The 22,509-nt window shown below is 39.8% G+C and overlaps 1 protein-coding gene across 1 annotated transcript; it reads left to right on the top strand.

The window, feature by feature from the left end:
* The first annotated feature begins 273 nt into the window (after nucleotides 1-273).
* MASTL (microtubule associated serine/threonine kinase like) lies at nucleotides 274-13,857 on the top strand. Its single transcript, XM_072825262.1, has 6 exons — nucleotides 274-467; nucleotides 1,503-2,648; nucleotides 4,328-4,466; nucleotides 9,349-9,462; nucleotides 9,573-9,674; nucleotides 13,392-13,857. The coding sequence occupies exons 1-6, from the start codon at nucleotides 324-326 to the stop codon at nucleotides 13,547-13,549; spliced, it is 1,803 nt and encodes a 600-aa protein (XP_072681363.1). The 5' UTR covers nucleotides 274-323; the 3' UTR covers nucleotides 13,550-13,857.
* Nucleotides 13,858-22,509: the final 8,652 nt, after the last annotated feature.

A 22,509-nucleotide genomic window follows, 5' to 3' on the forward strand; every position in this document is an offset into this window, starting at 1 on the left:
TCAAATTGGATAATGGGTGTTCCCCTAATTACAATTTAGTTCTTTTGTCCTGATTTTCACTTGTGAATGTTAAGGGTTATTTTTGGTTTTTGTTTTGTTTTTTTTCCTAAACGTTCATAACCGTACTTGTATGTCTAAAATACCTGAGCTGTCCTGTGGATTAAATAATGTTTACACAGACAGAGTCCTGATATACATACTTATTAATACCTTGCCTAATTAACTGGAAAGATTCAGGTTCAGTGAGGAGCTCAAGGATGTGACATAAGCCTCAGTGTTTTCTGTTCCCTCCAGGTCTTGAAACAGTTACCTCCGATCCTGGGATGCCTGTGAAGTGCCTGACATCTAATCTACTGCAGTCCAGGAGAAGGCTGGCTACATCAAGTGCCAGCAGTCAGAGCCACACCTTCCTGTCCAGTGTGGAGTCTGAGTGCCACAGCAGTCCCAGATGGGAAAAAGACTGCCAGGTTAGAGGGACATTTATCTGAACCCAGGCCAATTTCATGTCACATGAATGACGGAGATACTTTATACTTTTCTGTGTAAATTCTGTAAGGAAATGAAACTTAGGTAAATGGCAGTCAAGATAGTCTTCATTTCCCTGTATATTCCGTCAAATTATATCATGTTGAAGGGAAACCTAGACTCTAGTCTTAAGAAATTCAATGAATATTATTCTCAGTAATATGATGGTCTTCACTGTTGGATATTTGTATTCTAGAAGTCAGGTCAGATTATTTTTTAGTCAAGGCAGGATTTCTCAATCTTTTTTCGTCTCTTATAGGCTGCTCTATAGATAATACACACTACAGGACAAACAGGTTTCCATTCCTAATACTGTTAGTTCACCTCTTTCCTGTTCAAGAAAACATATTGTATAAGTATTTTGTTATTATCATTTGCATCATCATTTCATCTTGTTGACAGTGGATTTTAATTTCTGTTATTTTGGGTTTTAATTATAAATTATGGATAGTTTAGCTTCACCTTTATCAGCTTGGTTTTATTATACTTGTGCAAAGTGATCTGTTTAACAAAATTTTTGTCTATAATTTTCCATTAACTATATTTTTAAGTCCTGTGCATTTTGTAATTCAAAACAGAATCATCTATATCGCTATTGCAAACCAAATATATACATAATATAGCTTTACCCTCAATTTTACCTGAAAATGTTGCCTATTAATTTGTCCTCTGTAAATACTACGTATCAAATATGTATTATAGAATATCAAATACATATTAAATTATGCAAGTGCATATTAGAAAATAGTTTATTTGAATTTTAGGCTGCTGTTTCATTCAATACCTAATAAAACATACTTTAATTGTTTATGCTTTTTAATTCTGTGATATCATTGTTCTATTGTTCCAGTGGAAACTGGGAATAGGTAGCATAGTAATTTATGAGGTCATCTATTCCACCGAAATCAACAGAGGTTTAAAAGATTCAAGAATCTCGGTTTTATACAACTAAAAGAGTGTTTTTTTCTCCCTCTTAGGAAAGTGATGATGCACTGGGCTCTACAGTGATGAGTTGGAATATAATAGAAAAGTCTTCGTGTACAAAATCTACCGATGCCATTGAGACAAAAGGTTTCAATAAAAAGGATTTTGAATTAACCCTTTCTCCTATTCATAACAGCAGTATCATTCCTGCGACTGGAAGCTCTTGTGTAAACCTGGCTAAAAAATGCTTCCCTGGAGAAGTTTCTTGGGAAGCAAGAGAACTGGACATAAATAATGTTAATGTGGCCACTGACACCACCCGGTGTGGTTTCCATCAATCGGATCAGTGGGTTGTGGATCCCAGTGATGGGACTGAAGAATACTGTGGAAAAAGAGGTTTTAAAAGAAATTCTGAGTTAGTTGACTCTAGTCCTTGTCAGAACATCATACAGAATAAAAAAAATTGTATAGAGCATAAGTCTAGAAATGAAAAAAGTAATGGTTATATAAATCAAAGGACAAGCTTAACCAATGAAGTCCAAGACCTGAAGCTATCGGTATGTGAAAGTCAACAAAGTGACTGTGCCAATAAGGAGAACATGGTCAATTCTTCCATTGATAAACAACAAACCCCAGAAAAATCACCTATCCCAATGATAGCAAAAAACCTTATGTGTGAATTGGATGAAGATTGCAACAAGAATAATAAGAAGTTCTTAAGTTCTAGCTTTCTGGGTTCTGATGATGAGAGAGCTTCTAAAAGTATCTGTATGGACTCTGATTCATCTTTTCCTGGAATTTCTATAATGGAAAGTTCATTAGAAAGGCAGTCCTTAGATCCAGATAAAAGCATCAGAGAATCTTCTTTTGAAGAATCAAACATTGAAGACCTACTTGCTGTATCACCCAGCTGGCAAGAAAATCCCTTGCCAAAAGATGATGAGAATCTGGCTGTCCAAGCCAGTAGCCAAAAAATGTTAGCTTCGTCTTCTGATGTGTTAAAAACATTAACCTTATCTAAAAGAAATGCAGTAGCTTTTCGAAGTTTTAACAGTCATATTAATGCGTCCAATAACTCAGAACCATCCAAAATGAGTGTTACCTCTTTAGATGCAATGGATATTTCCTGTGTTTATAGTGGTTCATATCCCATGGCTATAACCCCTAGCCAAAAAGGAATATCCTATGTGCCATATCAGGTATGTGATAACTTTTTAACACTTTGTCTCTAGATTTTATAACAAGAAACTCTGAAGGCCAGATACTTGCCTCTCACCTAGACTTTCTGAGATTAATCATAAAGTTCTGTTTTGATGGTTAGGAATCTATGGATTATTGGAGGTTTTGATGCAGAAAGGTAAAGCTGGTGGTAATTTTATTAACTATAGAGCCTCCTGCATTTGCTCTCTGGACTTTCACATATTTTCTTTTTTTGCTTTTTTTTTTTAAGATTTTATTTTATTATTATTATTTTTTTAAGATTTTCTTTTCTGAGGGAGATCATGCTCATGAGTCGGGGAGGAAGGAAGGGGCATAGGGAGAGGGAGAAGCAGACTCCCTGCTGCACCAGGAGCCCGCTGTGGGGCTTGATCGCAGGACCCCAAGATCATGACCTGAGCCAAAGGCAGACACTTAACAGACTGAGCCACCCAGGTGCCCCTAGACTTTCACATGTTTACTTATTTACAGACACATATTTTCACTTGATGAAAGCAACTCCAAGTTACAATATTAAAGTTCAGTCTATCTTACTCCCTTCCAAGGACCTTCCTACATTATCTCTTCTTTTCAAAGAAAATAGTTGGAAAGTATATATTTCAAGTCTTCTGTTTTTATTGTCTAATAATCTTCATCTTAATAATCCCAAAGTTTTCATTTTTTTAATCTTAATAATCCCAAAGTTTTAATTTTTTTTTCTTTTTTTGGAGAGACATCATAAAATAGAAAATATGCAAACTGAATTAAGGTCACCTCAATTAAGACTTGGGGTTTTCTAATCAGAACTCACTGAGTGACTTAGAAGTTCCTTTTCCTCAGAGCCTATTTCTTGTCTCTCAGTAGAATGTGCTGACACCTGTCCCACTGGTCTCACAGAGTCCTTGTGAGAATACAGGATATCTTAAACAAATACTGATTAGCACAAGAGGTTATTTACATTTACTTCAGCTTATGTGTTCAGTCACATAAAATTCAGTCATTTTCAACCATAGCATCCTTCAGTGACCATTCTTAAGTTTGTATTAATCCATGCTATCAGGGTGCTGGGGTGGCTCAGTTGGTTAAGTGTCTGCCTTTGGGTCAGGTCATGATCCCAGGGTTCTGGAATCCAGTCCCACATCCAGCTCCCTGCTCAGTGGGGAACCTGTTTCTCCCTCTGCCGCTCCCCCTGCTTGTGCTCTCTCTCTCTCTCAAATCTTTTTTAAAAAAATCCACGCTATCAAATTCTTACAGATTTCTTCATTCTTGCATGCATATCTAGATCTTATTAAAGTAATTGGTCTTATCTAAGCTATTTAATTTCACCAGATGGGCAGCCCTAGTAGCTTAGCAGTTTAGTGCCGCCTTCGGCCCAGGGTGTGATCATGGGGACCCAGGATCGAGTCCCATGTCAGGCTCCCTGCATGGAGCCTGCTTCTCTCTCTCTCTCTCTCTCTCTGTCTCTGTCTCTAATAAATAAATAAAATCTTAAAAAAAAATAATTTCACCAGATACTAGGACTGTTTGGAATCATCGTTGGTAATGAGTCCATTTTCAAAATTTATCAAGGATTAGAGTATGGCTTTTATGCCTGACTGCCTAGCTTTGCTTTTGTTTTAGTATTTCTGTTCACTGTAGAAGGAATGAAGAGATTTACTGAAAACTCTTTTTAAATTGGCAGACCCCAAATCAGGTCAAATCAGAAACTCCATACCGAACTCCAAAGAGTGTAAGGCGAGGAGCGGCCCCAGTAGATGATGCGCGAATTCTTGGAACCCCGGACTACCTTGCTCCTGAGCTGTTACTGGGCAGGGCCCATGGTAAGACTTACATGTCTTCAGTTTTTGAAGTATTATCAATTACTACGTTTTCTTTTAAGGTAAAATGGTTTTAAATTTCTTTGGTACTTGGATTGCCTGGAGTAAAAGAAAATGAGCTCATGTGATACTGTTTTCTCATAAATATGGCATTTCTTATGGTTAAAGAAGACATGCAGCCATTTGTTCTTTGCCTTCTTGTTCACTCTCAGTGATCCAGAGAATCCCTAGTCTACCTGCTCTATTATTTTTGTTCAAGAATTCTTCTCGGGTCTGTTTCAGCTTTGGCTCAGGAATACAAAGTTGAGTCAAACTCCTGTTCAGTCTGCAGCAGCACATTCCTGTTTAGAGCTCGTTCTCCCTCCCTCTCCACAGGGTCAAGCCAGGAATGAGCTCTCTTCAGGTTGCAGCATAGGAAGACAAGGATGACATTTTTACCTAGCCTCTTTTTATCCCTTTCTCTCAAGAATTTTCCCTTCCTACATTCTGAAACGAACGGTATTGGACTGAATTCTGTCCCCCTGAAAAGACACGTTGAAGTTTTCACCCTGAGATTTTTTGCATGTGCCACGCGGAAATATGGTCCTTGCAGGTATAATTAGGTAGGTAGGTTAAGATGAGGTCACCCTGGAGCAGGGTGGGCTCTTAAGCCAATATGACTGGTGTCCTTATAAAAACACAGCCACACGACCATGGAGACCCAGGGAGGATATCACAGGAAGAGGGATGGTTGGAGTGAGGCCCCTGCAAGCTAAGGACTGCAGGCAAACCACCAGAAGCTGGCAGGGCAAGGTAGTTTCCCTATAGGTTTCAGAGGGAGCATGGTCCTGTCAATGCCTTGATTCTAGACTTCTAGCTTCCAGAGCCATCAGACAATAAAGTCCTGTTTTGAAGCATCCAGTTTGTGGCACTTTGTGACAGTAGCTCTAGGAAATCAAAACCGTTGGTTTCAGAATGTAGGAAGGGAAAATTCTTGAGAGAAAGGGATAAAAAGTGCCTCTGGGTACTTAACTCATTTTTATACAGTGCCCCTGTTGCTAAGTCACAGATTTGCTCACTAGTTTCCTATAATATACATTTTCTCTACTCAGGATACAGTATGAAAGTAAGCATCACATGTAAAAGTTTGTTTTTTAGGATCTTTGCCACTATTTTAATAGGACACCTAGTTACCTTACTGTCTCATGATATATACTTTTAAAAGATTTTATTTATTTATTTGAGAGAGAGAGCACAAGCAAGGGGAGCAGTAGAGCGAGGGCAAAGCAGGCTCCCGGCAGAGCAGAGAGCTCAATGCCATTGCCATCCCAGGACTGGAGATCTTGACCTGAACTGAAGGCAGCTGCTTAACCAACTAAGCCACCCAGGCTCCCCCTTTAGTGATACATTTTAAGATTTTCATTTTCTATAAAATATTTGATACACAGTTCTTAAAATAACAATACAAAGCAATTTTTTTTAGAAGGCTCCACACTGGGAGCCCACTGTGGGGCTTGAACTCAGGACCCTGATCAAGAGTTGGATGCTAAAAAAAAAAAAAGTTGGATGCTAACAGACTGAGTCAACCAGGCCCTGCAGTACAAAGCAATTTATGATTTAAAAAAAAAAAAAAATCACTGCTTTATACCTGTTTCCCCAATTTCCAGACCCCAAGGCCTGTCTATACCAATTTTGTTTCTTGTATTGACCTCTCTGTTTCTAAACATCATAGTGAGGACAGCTAAGACTTCTCTGAGTCCTCCCTGGTCTTCCCCCTAGGCCAATTACTTAGGAACTCTGGCCAGTTTCCCATGGCTGTTTGTGCATATTTTTGTTTCATTGCTGTTAACATTGTGTCAAAATTATGTTTGTCTCTCCCAGAGTAGGTTGTTTTCTCTTTGGGAAAAGCTCTTTCTTATTTATCTTTGCATCCCTTGTATCTGGCATAATAATTCATATATAGTTCAATGAATGATATGAGAATGAACTCATGATTTTTATACAATGTTACCTAATTACTCTTTTCTTACATGCAGGATTTCTGACTCTGGGTGAGTGAGCTTCTCTATGAAGTAATATGCCAAAGCAAATTACACTGAACAAAGTATAACTAGATCACATTGTATAAAAAATTTTGTTTCATCTCACTTAGGAAATACAAAATGAACTATATTCTGTCTTCTGAGCAGGAAGACATCAGAGAAAATGTTCTTCTCTGAAAACAAATGTAGGCATATAGCATTTTTAAAAATAACTTTTAAAGGTGGCAGAGAGTGGAGATATAGCCTTTTCTATTGCAACCCAGGAAACCGGCTTCATAAAATATTTTAAATTAGCTCCTACAACAGGGCTTGAATTTTCCTACCCATTTAATTCCATTATTATTAGGAAACAGAAAGGCATAACAGTATCAATGTACAAATTACACATGTAAGTTTTGAATTAGAAAACCAATAATGTAGGGATGCCTGGGTGGCTCAGTGTTTGAGCACCTGCCTTCTGCTTAGGTGGTGACCCAGAGTCCTGGGATTGAGTCCCACATGGGGCTTCCTGCGTGGAGCCTGCTTCTCCCTCTCTGTATCTCTCATGAATAAACAAATAAAATCTAAAGGAAGGAAGGAAAGAAGGGAGGGAGGGAGGGAGGGAGGGAGGGAGGGAGGGAGGGAGGGAGGGAAGAAAGAAAAAAAAGAAAAAAGAAAAGAAAACCAATAGTGTAAAAGAAATGTGTTCTATTCTCTAATAGTATGTATTATAATTGCTACAATTTATCATAATATGTGATCTTATTAGACTTTGACTCAAATATATGGATATGTGTGACATATCTATGGAGAAATCGTGTAAGTTTTTGACATGAGGACATTTTGGCTGAGCTGGGAAAAGGGTTCTAATTTCTAACCTAAGTAAAATAATAAAAATATATGTCTTTTTCCTGACTTCTCCCCTAATTTTTTGTTATTATTTGGTTATACTATCTATTCTTTCTCCATGCCATTTAAAAGATCCACTAACTGAGGTGGTTTGTATGTGATTATTACATGCATTCGTATTACATTACTTCTAGAAATAGAAGTCTATAGACTGTTTGTTCCTTAGGGAGGATGGGATTCTGTGACTTGCCATGAAGAGGCACTCTAAATGCCTGTGATTATTTTCCTAATGGCAGATTCCACAACACTTTCCTACTTGTTTTAAAATGGAATGGTTGGGGGCAGCCTGGGTGGCTCAGTGGTTTAGCTCCACCTTTAGCTCAGGGTGTGATTCTGGGGACCCGGGATTGAGTCCCACATCGGGCTCCCTGCATGGTGCCTGCTTCTCCCTCTGCCTGTGTCTCTGCCTCTCTCTGTGTGTCTCTGATGAATAAATAAATAAAATTTTTTTAAAAATAATGAAAAATAAAAAAATACAGTGGAATGGTTGGTAGGGACGGGTGGGTGGCTCAACAGTTGAGCATCTGCCTGGGGAGTGATCCTGGAGTCCCGGGATCAAGTCCCACACTGGTCTCCCTGCGGGTAGCCTGCTTCTCTCTCTGCCTGTGTCTCTGCCTCTCTATCTCTCGTGAATAAATAAATAATTTTTTTTTTTTAAATGGAAAGGTGGTAGTTTCTTAACCACAATAATAAATTGTGTGAAGTTGATTTTAAAGAGTAATTTTCAAGCACATTTAGTACTAGACTAGAATTCCTATTTTGGGATCCCTGGGTGGCTCAGCGGTTTGGCGCCTGCCTTTGGCCCAGAGCGTGATCTTGGGGTCCCGGGATCGAGTTCCGTGTCGGGCTCCCTACATGGAGCCTGCTTTTCCCTCTGCCTGTGTCTCTGCCCGCCTCTCTCTCTCTCTCTCTCTCTGTGTTTATCATGAATAAATAAATAAAATCTTTAAAAAAAATCCTATTTTAAATTTATATTGAAGTTAATCTTTTTTTTTTTTTACTAAAATTAACTTTTACTTAGGAAATACTTTTTCATAGAATTAAACAAAAGTATAAACCAGATTATAAGGTCATGTATGTTTAAAATAATTGTTTAAAACATCTTTGTATATAGATGATGCTTCCAGTAAAGATCTTATTTAGAAAGGGGTTTTACATATTTATTAAGACTTACTCCCAAATTACTTCCTCAAGCTATGGTTTAAGTGAATATTTTTTGTGAAACTAATTTGTCCCCCTATGTTCTTAGAAAGAGTGAGGATACCTTAAAACATTCTAAGACTTTTCCTTGTTAACCAGGGTGTCCTCCAATTAGTATAAATATTGCTACTTTATCTCATACCCATATGAAATAAATGGAATACAGAATCATCTCAATGTTCTTGTTTCCCCCGATTTGAAATTGAGTACTCTGTTAGTACTCTATTTTAGAGAGTAATCTTTAGATTTTTTTTTTTTAAGATTTTATTTATTTATGACAGACATAGAGAGAGAGACAGAGACAGAGACACAGGCAGAGGGAGAAGCAGGCTCCATGCAGGGAGCCTGACGCAGGACTCAGTCCCAGGTCTCCAGGATCAGGCCCTGGGCTGAAGGCGGCGCTAAACCGCTGAGTCACGGGGGCTGCCCCTAATCTTTAGATTAAATGCATTCCTTCGTTCTGTTTTAGGATTTAGAACAAGTAAGTGTCCAGAATATCAGAGGTTATTGTTAGTGACAAAAGAAAGATACCTTTCATTTTTCTTTGACTAGCTGTGTTGATTGCTAATCTAAACTTCTTGGAGAATAGAGAAGGAAAGTAATTGCCATATTACCAAAGTGAAGGTAATTTGGATTTTTGTACCTTAAGAAGCTAGAAGAATGTCTTAGGAAATGAATGCCTTGACTGTGCCCAAATATCCGTGTATTAACATTTTAGTTGGTGAAATATTTATACAAAATGCTTGCAAGTTCAGCTACTCCCTCTTAAATTCTAGGTCCTGCGGTAGACTGGTGGGCACTTGGAGTTTGCTTGTTTGAGTTTCTTACAGGAATTCCTCCTTTCAATGATGAAACATCACAGCAAGTATTCCAGAATATTCTGAAAAGAGGTGATTCTTTTTCTCTTAAGATAGATGCATTTAAAAAAAAAAAAAAAAAGATAGATGCATTTATCTGAGTATTATTTGAACAGTGATTAACAAGCTGTTTGTGTTTGTAGATATCCCTTGGCCTGAAGGTGAAGAAAAGTTATCAGATAATGCTCAAAATGCGGTAGAAATACTTTTAACTATTGATAATGCAAAAAGAGCTGGAATTAAAGGTAAGGTTTTATGTTAAAAAAAACTCTTATTGGGATCCCTGGTGGCGCAGCGGTTTGGCGCTTGCCTTTGGCCCAGGGCGCGATCCTGGAGACCCGGGATCGAATCCCACATCGGGCTCCCAGTGCATGGAGCCTGCTTCTCGCTCTGCCTGTGTGTCTGCCTCTCTCTCTCTCTCTGTGACTATCATAAATAAATTAAAAAAAAAAAAAAAATCAAGTTAAAAAAAAAAAAACTCTTATTCTCGGTTTGTTTCAGATGAATGGTAATGATATCAAGTTCTAGTACAATATTATAGATAATGACTGCTAAATTGGTTAAAAATTTCATCAGTTTATTTTTGCTGACTAGGTATGCATTGATATATTTGCCTCTATTCTGCATTAAAATGCAATGCATCAGGTGGGGATATTCACTCACTTAATTTTATTAATCTCAAACAGATACCTTAAAGCAATCTTACCTTTTCAATGTCTTAGGTTTTTTCAAAGTGTTAAAGTTATTCATCAACAAATACAGGAACTTTTTAAATCAAAACTCTTTTCTGTAAGTTCTTACTGCTTCATTTCTGATACCACTGTTGACTGACAAATGTAGCAAGTGCCAGGTTGTCTCAAATAAGACAAATCTGGTATATTTGTGAACCATTCAATGGCTTTTTCCAATACAGGTGTATATTAAAATTCCAATTTTGAAACTAGAAAAACTCATTAGCTTTCGTTTAGTTTCAAATTAGATATAATGTCAACTGCCTTAAGGTCTTTTTTGTAGAGGTACCTGGGTGGCTCAGTCAGTTAAACATCTGCCTTTTGCTCAGGTCATGATCCCAGGGTCCTGGGATCGAGCCCTACATTGGTCTCCCTGCTCAGTGGGGGAGCCTGTTTCTCCTTCTCCTCCCTGCTTATGCTCTCTCTCACTAGCTCTGTCTCTGTGTCTTTTTCTAATAAATACATATTTTTAATTCCTTTTTTAAAAAAATATTTATTCATGAGCAACAGAGAGAGAGAGAGAGAGAGAGAGAGGCAGAGACACAGGCAGAGGGAGAAGCAGGCTCCATGCAGGGAGCCTGATGTGGAACTCGATCCCGGGTCTCCAGGGTCACTCCTTGGGCCGAAGGCGGCGCTAAACTGCTGAGCCCCCGGGCTGCCCCAAAATTCCTTTTTTTAAAAATTGCCTTTGTAACAAAGTACATATTGAGTCAAAGAAGCAGTTATGTCCCCAAATGCATTTCCATGTGGTATAAGGTCTTCAGAAAAAAATGAGCTTTAGTAATGTCACTCATATAGCTTCTAGGTGTTCCCTCTAATAAGACCAACAATTTACTTATTTAACAAATCCTATTGAGTGACTTCTAGGTGCCAGGCAATGTTGCTGTGGGCGTTGGAGGTATTCTAGGATGAACAAACTAAAATCCATGTGCTTATAGAACTTTGTCTTTAGTGGAAAGACAGAAAGTAGGGCGCCTGGGTGCCTCCGTGATTGACCTTTGCCTTTAGCTCAGGTCATGATCCTTGGGTCCTGGGATTGAGTCCTCCATTGGCCTCCTCGTAGGGAGCCTGAGTCTCCCTCTACCCATGTTTCTGCCTCTCTCTGTGTATCTCATGAATAAATAAATAAAATCTTAAAAAAAAAAAAAAAAAAAGACAAAGTAATCAGATACAACCATGACATAATGCCATCTAGCAGTGAGTCCTGAGAAGAAAGGTAAAGCAAGTGAGTAGATACAAAGTGTTAAGAGATCTAGATAAAGTGGTTGGGAAGACCTCTGTGACAAGTGAGATTTGAAGAAAATCCTTTGTAAAATGAGTGTGCAGACATTTGAAAGCTCAGCTCTAAAATTACTTTGGAATAGGAGTTCTCATCTGGGGTAATTCTGCTTCCCAAAGGACAAAATAAGCGGAGACAGAAGAACACCATTCTCACCAATGACCTCAGATTTTTGTTTGTTTAGTGAACGACTTACATAGTGAAGCAGATGACAGGAGTAGTCTTCAGTTTTAAAAACAGTCATTGCGGGATCCCTGGGTGGCACAGCGGTTTGGCACCTGCCTTTGGCCCAGGGCGCGATCCTGGAGACCCGGGATCGAATCCCACGTCGGGCGCCCGGTGCATGGAGCCTGCTTCTCCCTCTGCCTGTGTCTCTGCCTCTCTCTCTCTCTCTCTCTCTCTCTCTCTCTCTCTGTGTGTGTGTGACTATCATAAATAAATAAAAAATAAAAAATAAATAAATAAAAATAAAAACAGTCATTGCAACAATTGTTTGTAGAGTTAATCTTAAATTAGCTTAGAATTCCTTTGTGAGTTCAGTTTAAATAAATAATTATGATGAGAGAGTCATCAAGTTTCACATCACAGCCAGATATCACAGTTTAAGAGTTACTGCTATAAGTAACTCTAAAGTAATCTATGCTCAGGCATTTACTTTGAACAATTAAGAGACACTTTTTCTAAATGTGAATTATTTTTGTTGTTTTATTTTCCCACCAGTCTTTTAGTTTAGGGAAAAACCAATTTGTAGACATATCAACTACCCAACCCATCACTCCTAATGTAGACACATAATTCTTTCCTGTCTCTATTGTCTTCTCCTAATATTATCCTTAAATTTGGTTGTTGATTTTTTTAAAACTAATTAATGCCCTAATTATCAATTAATTTGCCAACATCTTTATTGTTCACTTAACATGAAGGGTTGAGGAGAGGGGAGGTTGTGTCTAACAACTAAGTATCACAGTGTGATCAAAAGAGTATGTTTTCATTTTAGTAGGTAGAAGGAATTAGGTATTGCAAATGTACTTAAAGAAATGACCAAGTTGAGATCTTGTAAGTGAAGCAGTAAAAATTCCAGATATAACCATCCTGCAAAATGGTCATGTAGTCAAGATACAAGTCAATGAAATCAAAGAAGTCAAAGAACCATGAAGAGAATGTGTCGCAAATTTCATCAGTGTATGTGTTAAAAATCACCATGAAGGAGAAGGATGGAACATAGAGAAGAAAGTTAAGGTAGTGGAGGATGACTTCCTACCAGAGTTACGTAGGGCAGTAGGTGGTGCTAAGGATCACAGAGAGAGAAAAACAGCTAGAAGGACTTGGAATGAGAAGTGGAGCATTAACCATGAAGATTAGTGGTGTGGAAGCTGTGTCTGGGAGCAGGAAATAGTCCAAGCTCTTGTGCCATCAAGTCATGGGTTGTGTGAGAAGATGGAGGCATGAGAAAGATAGGCTTCTGTTAAAGCACATCACGCATTTACTCATTTGATAGATACAGGCCAAGCACCTGTCATGTGTTAAGTGTTAATACAAAATGACATAATATGTACCATTGTGAAGTACATGGTTGCACAGAGAGATAGACATTGTGGGCACCTGGGTGGCTCAGTCAGTTAAGCATCTGCCTTCAGCTCAGGTCATGATCCTAGGGACCTGGTATCTAGTCTCACATCAGGCTCCCTGCTCAGGGGGAGTCTGCTTCTCCCTCTCCCTCTGCCCCTCCACCCTGTTGGTGCAATCTCTCTCTCTCTCCTCTGTGTCTCTCTCTGTGTCTGTCTCTGTCTCTCGTTCACACTCTGTCTCAAAATAAAAACTTTAAAAAAAAACACAACACATATGTGAAGCAAAACAAGGGTAAGATATATGTGGAGACCTTCCCTTATTACTATAAAACAGTACTTACTAGGTAATGGTGTCATAATACTCTATTTTATGTTTTTCCTAAGAGCTGAAATGTCATCCTCTCTTCAGTGACGTGGACTGGGAAAATCTGCAGCATCAAACTATGCCTTTCATACCTCAACCAGATGACGAAACAGATACATCCTATTTTGAAGCCAGGAATAATGCTCAGCACCTGACCGTATCTGGATTTAGTCTATAGCACATCATCAGTTTTCCCTTTAATCTAATCTTGTCTTACAGAATATGCTAGCATAATTATATACACCTTCAGAGTCGACTGATCTAAGGGGGAAAAAGAATCATTACATTACTTGGATCAATGAGTTTGCAGTGTATGTTACAGCTTCCACACAGTTAAAAGTCTATCAAGATAACAATCAGTACTTATCTTAATCTCAGAGTTGTATATAGATCTTTAGAACCTTTTTCACTTTATTTATTTTGTTACTGCACTTTATGAAAAGTAATGCATCAATAAAAATAAAATGACACTACTCTGTTAGAAAAGTTAGCTTCCAGCCTTTCTTTCACATGTTGATTTCAGTCCACTGTTCAGTTTGGTGTAAAATAACAAAATCATACAGCTTTCTTTTTTTTTTTAAGATTTTATTTATTCATGAGAAAGAGAGAGAGAGAGAGAGGCAGAGACACAGGCAGAGGGAGAAGCAGGCTCCATGCAGGGAGCCCGACATGGGACTCGAACCCGGGTCTCCAGGATCATACCCTGGGCCGAAGGCGGCGCTAAACCACCGAGCCACCTGGGCTGCCCAAAATCATACAGTTTTATTGTAATTTTATTTAGACGTGATTGCTTCCAAAAGCTCAGGTCCGGAGAGAGCAGTCATTTAAGGTTGCTCTTGTGGCCTCAAAACTGCAGCTGGGAAATTCCATCAGTTGGTAGTGTAACTTCTCTAAGGCATGAGGAATAAAAAGGATAGAGGCTTTAGCTTACTTTGCTACGAATACATTCTTGCTGCCTTGGCTGCTTCTGGTGCTTTCTCTACAACACCTATTTGCTTAAAATTATACTGGAGGACTTTGGTGTGATATGCTGTAGCAATTTTAACAGCTTATTCAATTTTTTTTTAAAGATTTTATTTACTTACTTATGAGAGACACAGAGAGAGAGGCAGAGACACAGACAGAGGAAGAAACAAGCTCCTTGCAGGGAGCCCGACATGGGACTCAATCCCAGGTTTCCAGGATCACGCCCTGGACTGAAGGCGGCATGAAACTGCTGAGCCACCCGGGCTGCCCAGCTTATTCAATTTTAATAAAAAACGTGATGGTTTACATCTTCAAAGAATTTGTTAGAACATGTGCAACATTATAAGAAAACCTGACCCTTAAAAATAATTTATTTTTGCTTAATATAACACTTCAAGTATATCATCTGTCAACATCCTTCTAATTAAATATATAAGATTCAATTTCACTATATTAATGTTACCTAGAGGCAAATAAATGGGTGAGTAGTCCAAGAGAAAGGAAGATGGTGATGGAATAGATTCAGTATTCATAAATCAAGTCAACATGATATTAATATATATTAAAAGAAAGGATAAGAACCATATGATCGTTTCAATAGATGTAGAAAAAGTATTTGTCAAAATACAACCTGATTCATCATGATAAAAACCCTCAACAAAGTAGGTTTAGAGGGCACATACCTCAGCATAATAAACTCCATATAAGAAAAACCCACAGCTAATAGCATCCTCAATGGGAAAAACAGAGCTTTTCCTCTACGGTCAGGAACAAGACAGAGTGTCCACTGTTATGAACATAGTACTGGAAGTCCTAGCCACAGCAATCAGACAAATCAAAAGAAAGAAGTAAATCTCACTATCTGTGGGACACCTGGGTGACTCAGATGTTTAAGTGTCTGCCTTCTGCTCAGGTCATGATCCCAAGGTCCTGGGATCAAACCCCTATGTCAGGCTCCCTGCTTCTCCCTCTCCCTCTGCCACTCCGCCTGCTTGTGTACTCTCTCTCTCTCAAATAAATAAATAAAATCTTAAAAACTTTCACTATTTTCAGATTACATGGAAACTCTGAAAGACTCCAAGAAAACCTGCTAAAACTGATACAAGAATTCAGTAAAGTCACTAGTGTACAGAAATCTGTTACAGGGCAGCCGCGGTGAGTCCGCAGTTTAGAGCTGCCTTCAGCCCAGGGCGTGATCCTGGAGACGGGGATCAAATCCCTCGTCAGGCTCCCTGCATGGAGCCTGCTTCTCCCTCTGCCTAGTTCTGCCTCTCTGTCTCTGTGTGTCTCTCATGAATAAATAAAATCTTTATTTTAAAAAATCTGTTACAGTTAAGATTTTATTTGTTTATTTGAGAGAGAGAAACCAAGAAAAAGACTCTTACCTATAGAGAACACACTGATGGGTAAGCAGAAGGGAGATGGGTGGGGGGATTGAGCAGTGCACTTGCTGTGATGGGCACCAGGTGATGTACTGAAATAACTATATTGTGCACCTGAAACTATTACACTGTATGTTAACTACCTGGAATTTAAATAAAATTTTATGAACAATAAATGGGTAAGTAGGAAAAAACAGGAAATGGGGCAGCCTGGGTGGCTCAGCGGTTTCATGCCGCCTTCAGCCCAGGGTGTGATCCTGGAGACCTAGGATCAAGTCCCACGTTGGGCTCCCTGCATGGAGCCTGCTTCTCTCTGCCTTTCTGTGTGTGTTTGTGTGTGTGTGTGTGTGTGTGTGTGTGTGTGTCATAAATAAATAAAATCTTTAAATAAATAAAAAAAACAGGAAACGAAATCCTCTTTGAGTCTTGGAGATCACCAAAAGTAAATCCAGTTTGCACTACAAAAGCCCTCAAACAGGTTCAGTTAGGAGTCGGTACCAGGAACATTTCAAAGAGTGAAAAAAAGTGGTTAAAATAATTCCTGGAAATCAAAACCACAATGAGATACCACCTCACACCAGTGAGAATGGGAAAAATTAACAAGGCAGGAAACAACAAATGTTGGAGAGGATGTGGAGAAAAGGGAACCCTCATACACTGTTGGTGGGAATGTGAACTGGTGCAGCCACTCTGGAAAACTGTGTGGAGGTTCCTCAAAGAGTTAAAAATAGACCTGCCCTACGACCCAGCAATTGCACTGTTGGGGATTTACCCCAAAGATACAAATGCAATGAAACGCCGGGACACCTGCACCCCGATGTTTCTAGCAGCAATGCCCACAATACCCCAACTGTGGAAGGAGCCTCGGTGTCCATCGAAAGATGAATGGATAAAGAAGATGTGGTTTATGTATACAATGGAATATTCCTCAGCTATTAGAAATGACAAATACCCACCATTTGCTTCAACGTGGATGGAACTGGAGGGTATTATGCTGAGTGAAGTAAGTCAATCGTAGAAGGACAAACATTGTATGTTCTCATTCATTTGGGGAATATAAATAATAGTGAAAGGGAATATAGGGGAAGGGGGAAGAAATGTGTGGGAAATATCAGAAAGGGAGACAGAACGTAAAGACTGCTAACTCAGGGAAACGAACTAGGGGTGGTGGAAGGGGAGGAGGGCGGGGGGTGGGAGTGAATGGGTGACGGGCACTGGGGGTTATTCTGTATGTTAGTAAATTGAACACCAATAAAAAATAAATTAAAAAAAATAAAAATAAAAATAAATAAAATAAAACAATAAAAATAAAATAAAATAAAATAATTCCTGGAATTTCGTATCAGAGCACCTGGATGGCTCACTGGTTGAGCATCTATTTTTGGCTTAGGTTGTGACCCTGGGGTCCTGGGATTGAGTCCTGCATCAGGCTCCCCACAGGGAGCCTGCTTTTCCTTCTGCCTATGTCTCTGCCTCTCTCTATGTCTCCCATGTATAAATAGATAAAATCTTAAAAAAAAAAAATTCTAGATCCCCCTCTCCAACTGCACACATCCTTCTGAATATGCTCTCCCTTCCTCTTGGCAGATATTGTAGGTTTTTCCTCAGGATAGGTAAACAGGCAGGGTACCAAGCACACATGAAAGCAGGGGTACTGGCTGTGCTGTAGATCTTTCATTTGCCCCTCCAAATCCACTTCCACCCTTCTCCAGCCTGTTCTGTGTCCTGGGAAGCTGACCTGCATTGACTAAATCAACAGACTTTCCTACACTCTGGCTGCCAGATAGACTTGGCTACTGGAGAGTATCACCAGGAGATCCAAGGGAAGGAAGAGAGTGAGGTAGGAATATTGATTCCCATACTTTCTTCCCTGTAAGTCCAGGTAGGCTGGCTGCCTCTCCACCAGTTTTCAGCTCTTGTAAAGTAACCATCTCCACAGTCCCAATCTGTCTATGGCATCTGATAATGCTCCTTCCCCTCATCCCTGAAGACCTAGGAGGTAGCAGCAGAGACCTACTGCTATTAACTCCCAAGGGATTCATTCGTTATGATCTGATCTATGTCACCCCAGAATTCATATATTGAAGTGCTAACCTTCAGTACCTCAGACTCTAAGTATATTTAGAGATGGAATCTTTAAAGAGATAATTAAGTTAAATGAGGCCATTAGGGTGGTCCCTATACCAGATGACTACATTCTTATAAGAAAAGTAGATTAGGGGATGCCTGGGTGGCTCAGTGTTTGAACATCTGCCTTTGGCTCAGGTCATGATGATCCTGGGGTGCTGGGATCAAGTCCCACATGGGGCTCCCTGAGGGAGCCTATGTCTCTGCCTCTCTCTCTCTCTCTCTCTGTCTCTCATGAATAAATAAATAAAATCCTTAAGAAAAAAAGAAAGAAAAAAAGAAAGAAAGAAAAGTAGATTAGGACACAAATGCAGAGGGAAGACTGTGTAGAGTTGCAGAGAAAAGATGCCATGAGAGGCCTCAGAAGAAATCAGCCATCAAAAACCTGATCTTGGATTTGTAGACTCCAGACTGTGAGGGAAAAAAATTGGATTTATTGACTGCTAGGTAGTTTTATTTTTTTTTTAAGATTTTATTTATTCATGAGAGACACAGAGACATACGCAGAGGGAGAAGAAGGCTTCCTGTGGGGAGCCCGATGGGGGACTCAATCCCAGGACCCCAGGATCATGACCTGAGCTGAAGGCAGACACTCAACCACTGAGCCACCCAGGTACCCACTGCTAGATTTTAGCCACCTAGTCTATGGTACTTTGTTGTGGCAGCCCTAGCAGACTGATATAGTACTAAAGTATTCCTTGTGGTTTCCTTATACCCTGCCCATTCCTTCATTAAATAGGTTTTTTATGTTCTCCTTTCTCCTCAACATATCCAAATGAATTTGCATTTCTGTTGAGTCTCTGATATAAATAATAGCATTAAAATAGGCTTTTTAAAAAAAGATTTTATTTATCCATGAGAGACAGAGGCAGAGACACAGGCAGAGGGAGAGGTGGGCTCCTCAAAGCAGGACTCAATCCCCAGACCCAGGATCACGCCCTGAGCCAAAGACACACTCAACCACTGAGCCACCCAGGCATCCCACTAAAATAGGCTTTAAACAAACATGTACATCAACTGCCAAGACCCCCAACCCTCTAACCCCAACCCTCAGTCAGCTCCCAGAATGCAGTTAGAAAGGATCTAAGCCTCTAGGCAAGAGATTAGTAGTCTGAGGAATTTAACCACCTCAAGAGATCTTTAAAAATATCCAAAGATAGGGCACCTGGCTGGCTCAGTCGGTGGAGCCTGTGACTCGATCTCAGAGTCATGAGTTCAAGGCCCACTTTGGGTGTAAAGCTTACTCTAAAAAAAAAAAAAAAAAATGTGACATGGATGTCCCCAACTTTAAATGGCTTATACAGAAAGCTCTTCAGTGAAACCTACTGTTTCTAAGCCCCACTGAGAGCCTCCAATCAGCTTTGTAGTCTCTTACTCAGAAATATGAGCAAACAACTAAAGATTACAGATACCTGAGGAAAGTCTTTTTAAATATATTGACCAAAACAATTTGAAGAAAAAGTCATGACGGAAGCAGAGTCTATACACACAGAAAAAACTTCAAAGGTATTATCAGTAGTATCCCCAGAAACATTTTAAAGGATATTGCCTTGGGATCCCTGGGTGGTGCAGCGGTTTAGCACCTGCCTTTGGCCCAGGGCACAATCCTGGAGACCCGGGATCGAATCCCACGTCGGGCTCTTGGTGCACGGAGCCTGCTTCTCCCTCTGCCTATGTCTCTGCCTCTCTCTCTCTCTGTGACTATCATAAATAAATAAAAATTTAAGAAATTAAAAAAAATAAAGGATATTGCCTATAGTATAAAGAATACTCAGAAAAATTTTAAAACATTTTTAAAAATATGGTACTAGAGGGCGCCCAGGTGCTTCAGTCGGTTTAGTGTCTGCCTTCAGCTCAAATCATGATCCCAGGGTCCTAGGATCTAGCTCAGCAGGAAATCTGCTTCTCCCTCTCCCTCTGCCACTCCCCCTGCTCCTGCTCTCTCTCTCTCTCCCTCTCTCTCTCTCTCTCAAATAAATAAATAAATTTTAAAATGATAGTAGAAATGAAAACTAAATAGAAAGGTTCAAAGTTGAAGAAATCTCTCCCAAAGAGTAAAAAGACAAAGTTGAAAAATAGGAGAGAAAAGATGAATTTCAAGGATGTGTTTAGTTTAGGTAGTTTACTGTCCAAATAATAGGAGCTCCAGAGAAAATGAACAGAGAAATGGAAAAGAAATGATTAATGAAAACAACAATGTTCAGCCTGAAGGACATAAATTTACAGATCGGAAGAGCCAAATGGTCAGCATAAGGAAAAAACAGTACTGATGTATATTGTATTATTGTTTCCAATCCACTCCACATCCTTTCTCATGCAAGATTGTAGTGTTTTCCCTAGAGTGGTTGAAATAAATTTCCTCCAACTTGGGTGTGGTCATGAGACTTGCTTTGGCCAATGGAAGATTAGTAGACATGACGTGTGCTCATGGTCCAAATAGGAAGAGGCACATGGAACAGAAATGAACTCAAATCAAAGCGTTGTTCTGACAAACTGAACTGAGTCCAGCATGGGCACAACCTACCCAGAGACCTATGAGTAAGGATAATGAGAACATTGAACTTTGAGGTCATTTGTTACATGGCATCATTGTAGCAAGTATCTCCTATGTATAGGAACTTACAACAGTGAAATTTCAGACACTGGGGCAAAAGGAAGATACTATAAGCATCCAAAGAGGAAGAAATAAGACTGGTGTGAAATAATAGAAAATATACATATTGACTTCTGTCCCTGGTTCCTGGTATAGAGCTCCTAAAATCCTTGTAATTTCCTAAGTGATAAGAACAGTGAGAGCATCTTTTGTTCCCACATCTGGTCTTTCACCTGTTTTTGCTCCTAAATCCCTTGGAATTCCTGGGTGACAGGAGTATCGTTTGTTCTGATGAGATGACTCTGATGAGTTGGTTGCCAGAAAGACAAAGCCATAACTAGAAGCTTGGAATTCTCAACCCCACCCTCATTCTCCAGAGAGGGGTAGGGCTGGCATAGCCTTATGGTCATCTGCCCATCCTTGAGACTGTCACTGTGGTCAGTAGAAAGGATATACACTGACCAGGTTTGAGTCACAGGGCCACCACCGTGGCTTGAGGAGGGGTAGGGCTGGCATAGCTGGGTGTTCTATTGTGCAGGAACCCCTCACCTCCCCCACCCCCATCACCTACTGAGAATGGAGGATGAAGAGCTCTCCAAAGGGAGAGGGACAGAGGAGGGCGGTGTCTTTATCGGAGGAGGAGGAGGGAAGGATGCTAGGCAGGATAACAGAACAGTGGCAACACTCTGTGTTACATACATATTTAAAAGTTCTCTTTTGTTTTTTATTTTTTTTATTTTTTTATTATTTATGATAGTCACAGAGAGAGAGAGAGAGAGAGGCAGAGACATAGGCAGAGGGAGAAGCAGGCTCCATGCACCGGGAGCCTGACGTGGGATTCGATCCTGGATCTCCAGGATCGCGCCCTGGGCCAAAGGCAGGCGCTAAACCGCTGCGCCACCCAGGGATCCCTCTTTTGTTTTTTAAAGGGAAAGGACTTTTATCCCTTTCCAGTTTATAAAATGTGGTACCATTTCAAAAGAGGATTGATGGAGAGAAAATCAGCAAACAATGGTTGAGAAGCAAAAAGGAAAAACAAGTAGAGACCTAAAGAAGGGGGCATTTAAACCCAAACACATGTTCTTTCCTGATATATGGGCAAAAATAAATTTGTAAAATTGTATATATGTATAAACTGGAGTAATTTTAGGCCTTTAAATAATGTTTTTATAGACAAAAGACCTAACTATGGTAAACTAGCTCTAGCCAATAATAGGGAGAGGGAGTGTCCTGTGTGAGAGTTCCAAGAAAGTTACTGTTTCCTGATCAGATAAAGATCTTTATCTGTTTGTAAAATAAACATTAGACCTAGATGTGGAGCAGCCATCTGGCAAGCAGAACAACAAAAGCTACACATCAAAGACAGCGGAACAGAAAGGAGCCTCTTCCTAACCATGTTGTGGAAGCACCCAGCCCTAGGCTTCCTACCTCTGAGTGACTTCTTTTTTTTATTTTCAAGATTATTTATTTATTTGACAGAGAGAGAGATAATAAGCGCAAGCAGGGGGAGGGGCAGATGGAGAAAGAGAAGCAGAATGCTGAGCAGGGAGCCGGATGTGGGACTGGATCCCAGGACCCTGAGATCATGACCTGAGTGGAAGCCAGATTTTTAACCAACTGAACCATCCAGGCGCCCTGTGTACTTCTTGTATTTGAGAAAAAAAAACCCAAACTTACTTGGTCAAGTCACTGACGTTTTTATGACAGGCAGCACAACATTGGTATTTTTTTTTTTTTAAGATTTATTCATGAGAAAAAAAAAAAAAAAGATTTATTCATGAGAGCCACACACAGAGAGAGAGAGGCAGAGACATAGGCAGAGGGAGGAGCTGAAGCAGGGAGCCTGATGCAGGACTCGATCCCAGGACCCCAGGATCATGACCCGAGCCAAAGGCAGACACTCAGCCAGTGAGCCACCCAGACACCCAAACACTGGTATTTTAGGTGATACAAATAGCTAACATCACTTTTATCAGTATCTGTAAAAGTTACAAGTTATATATTTGTATGAAAAACACAAATCCTGGGGCGCCAGGATGGCTCAGTTGGTTAAGCATCTGCCTTTGGCTC

This window comes from Canis lupus, chromosome 5 (genome assembly GCF_048164855.1).
Source record: "Canis lupus baileyi chromosome 5, mCanLup2.hap1, whole genome shotgun sequence".
In the NCBI taxonomy this organism is placed as follows: domain Eukaryota; kingdom Metazoa; phylum Chordata; class Mammalia; order Carnivora; family Canidae; genus Canis; species Canis lupus.

Excerpts from the sequence above, each read along its gene's own strand:
- MASTL (XM_072825262.1), top strand. The coding sequence starts at position 324 with ATGCCTGTGAAGTGCCTGACATCTAATCTACTGCAGTCCAGGAGAAGG. Across the intron at positions 468-1,502 it reads GATGGGAAAAAGACTGCCAG|GAAAGTGATGATGCACTGGG; the intron begins GTTAGAGGGACA and ends TCTCCCTCTTAG. Across the intron at positions 2,649-4,327 it reads TATCCTATGTGCCATATCAG|ACCCCAAATCAGGTCAAATC; the intron begins GTATGTGATAAC and ends TTAAATTGGCAG.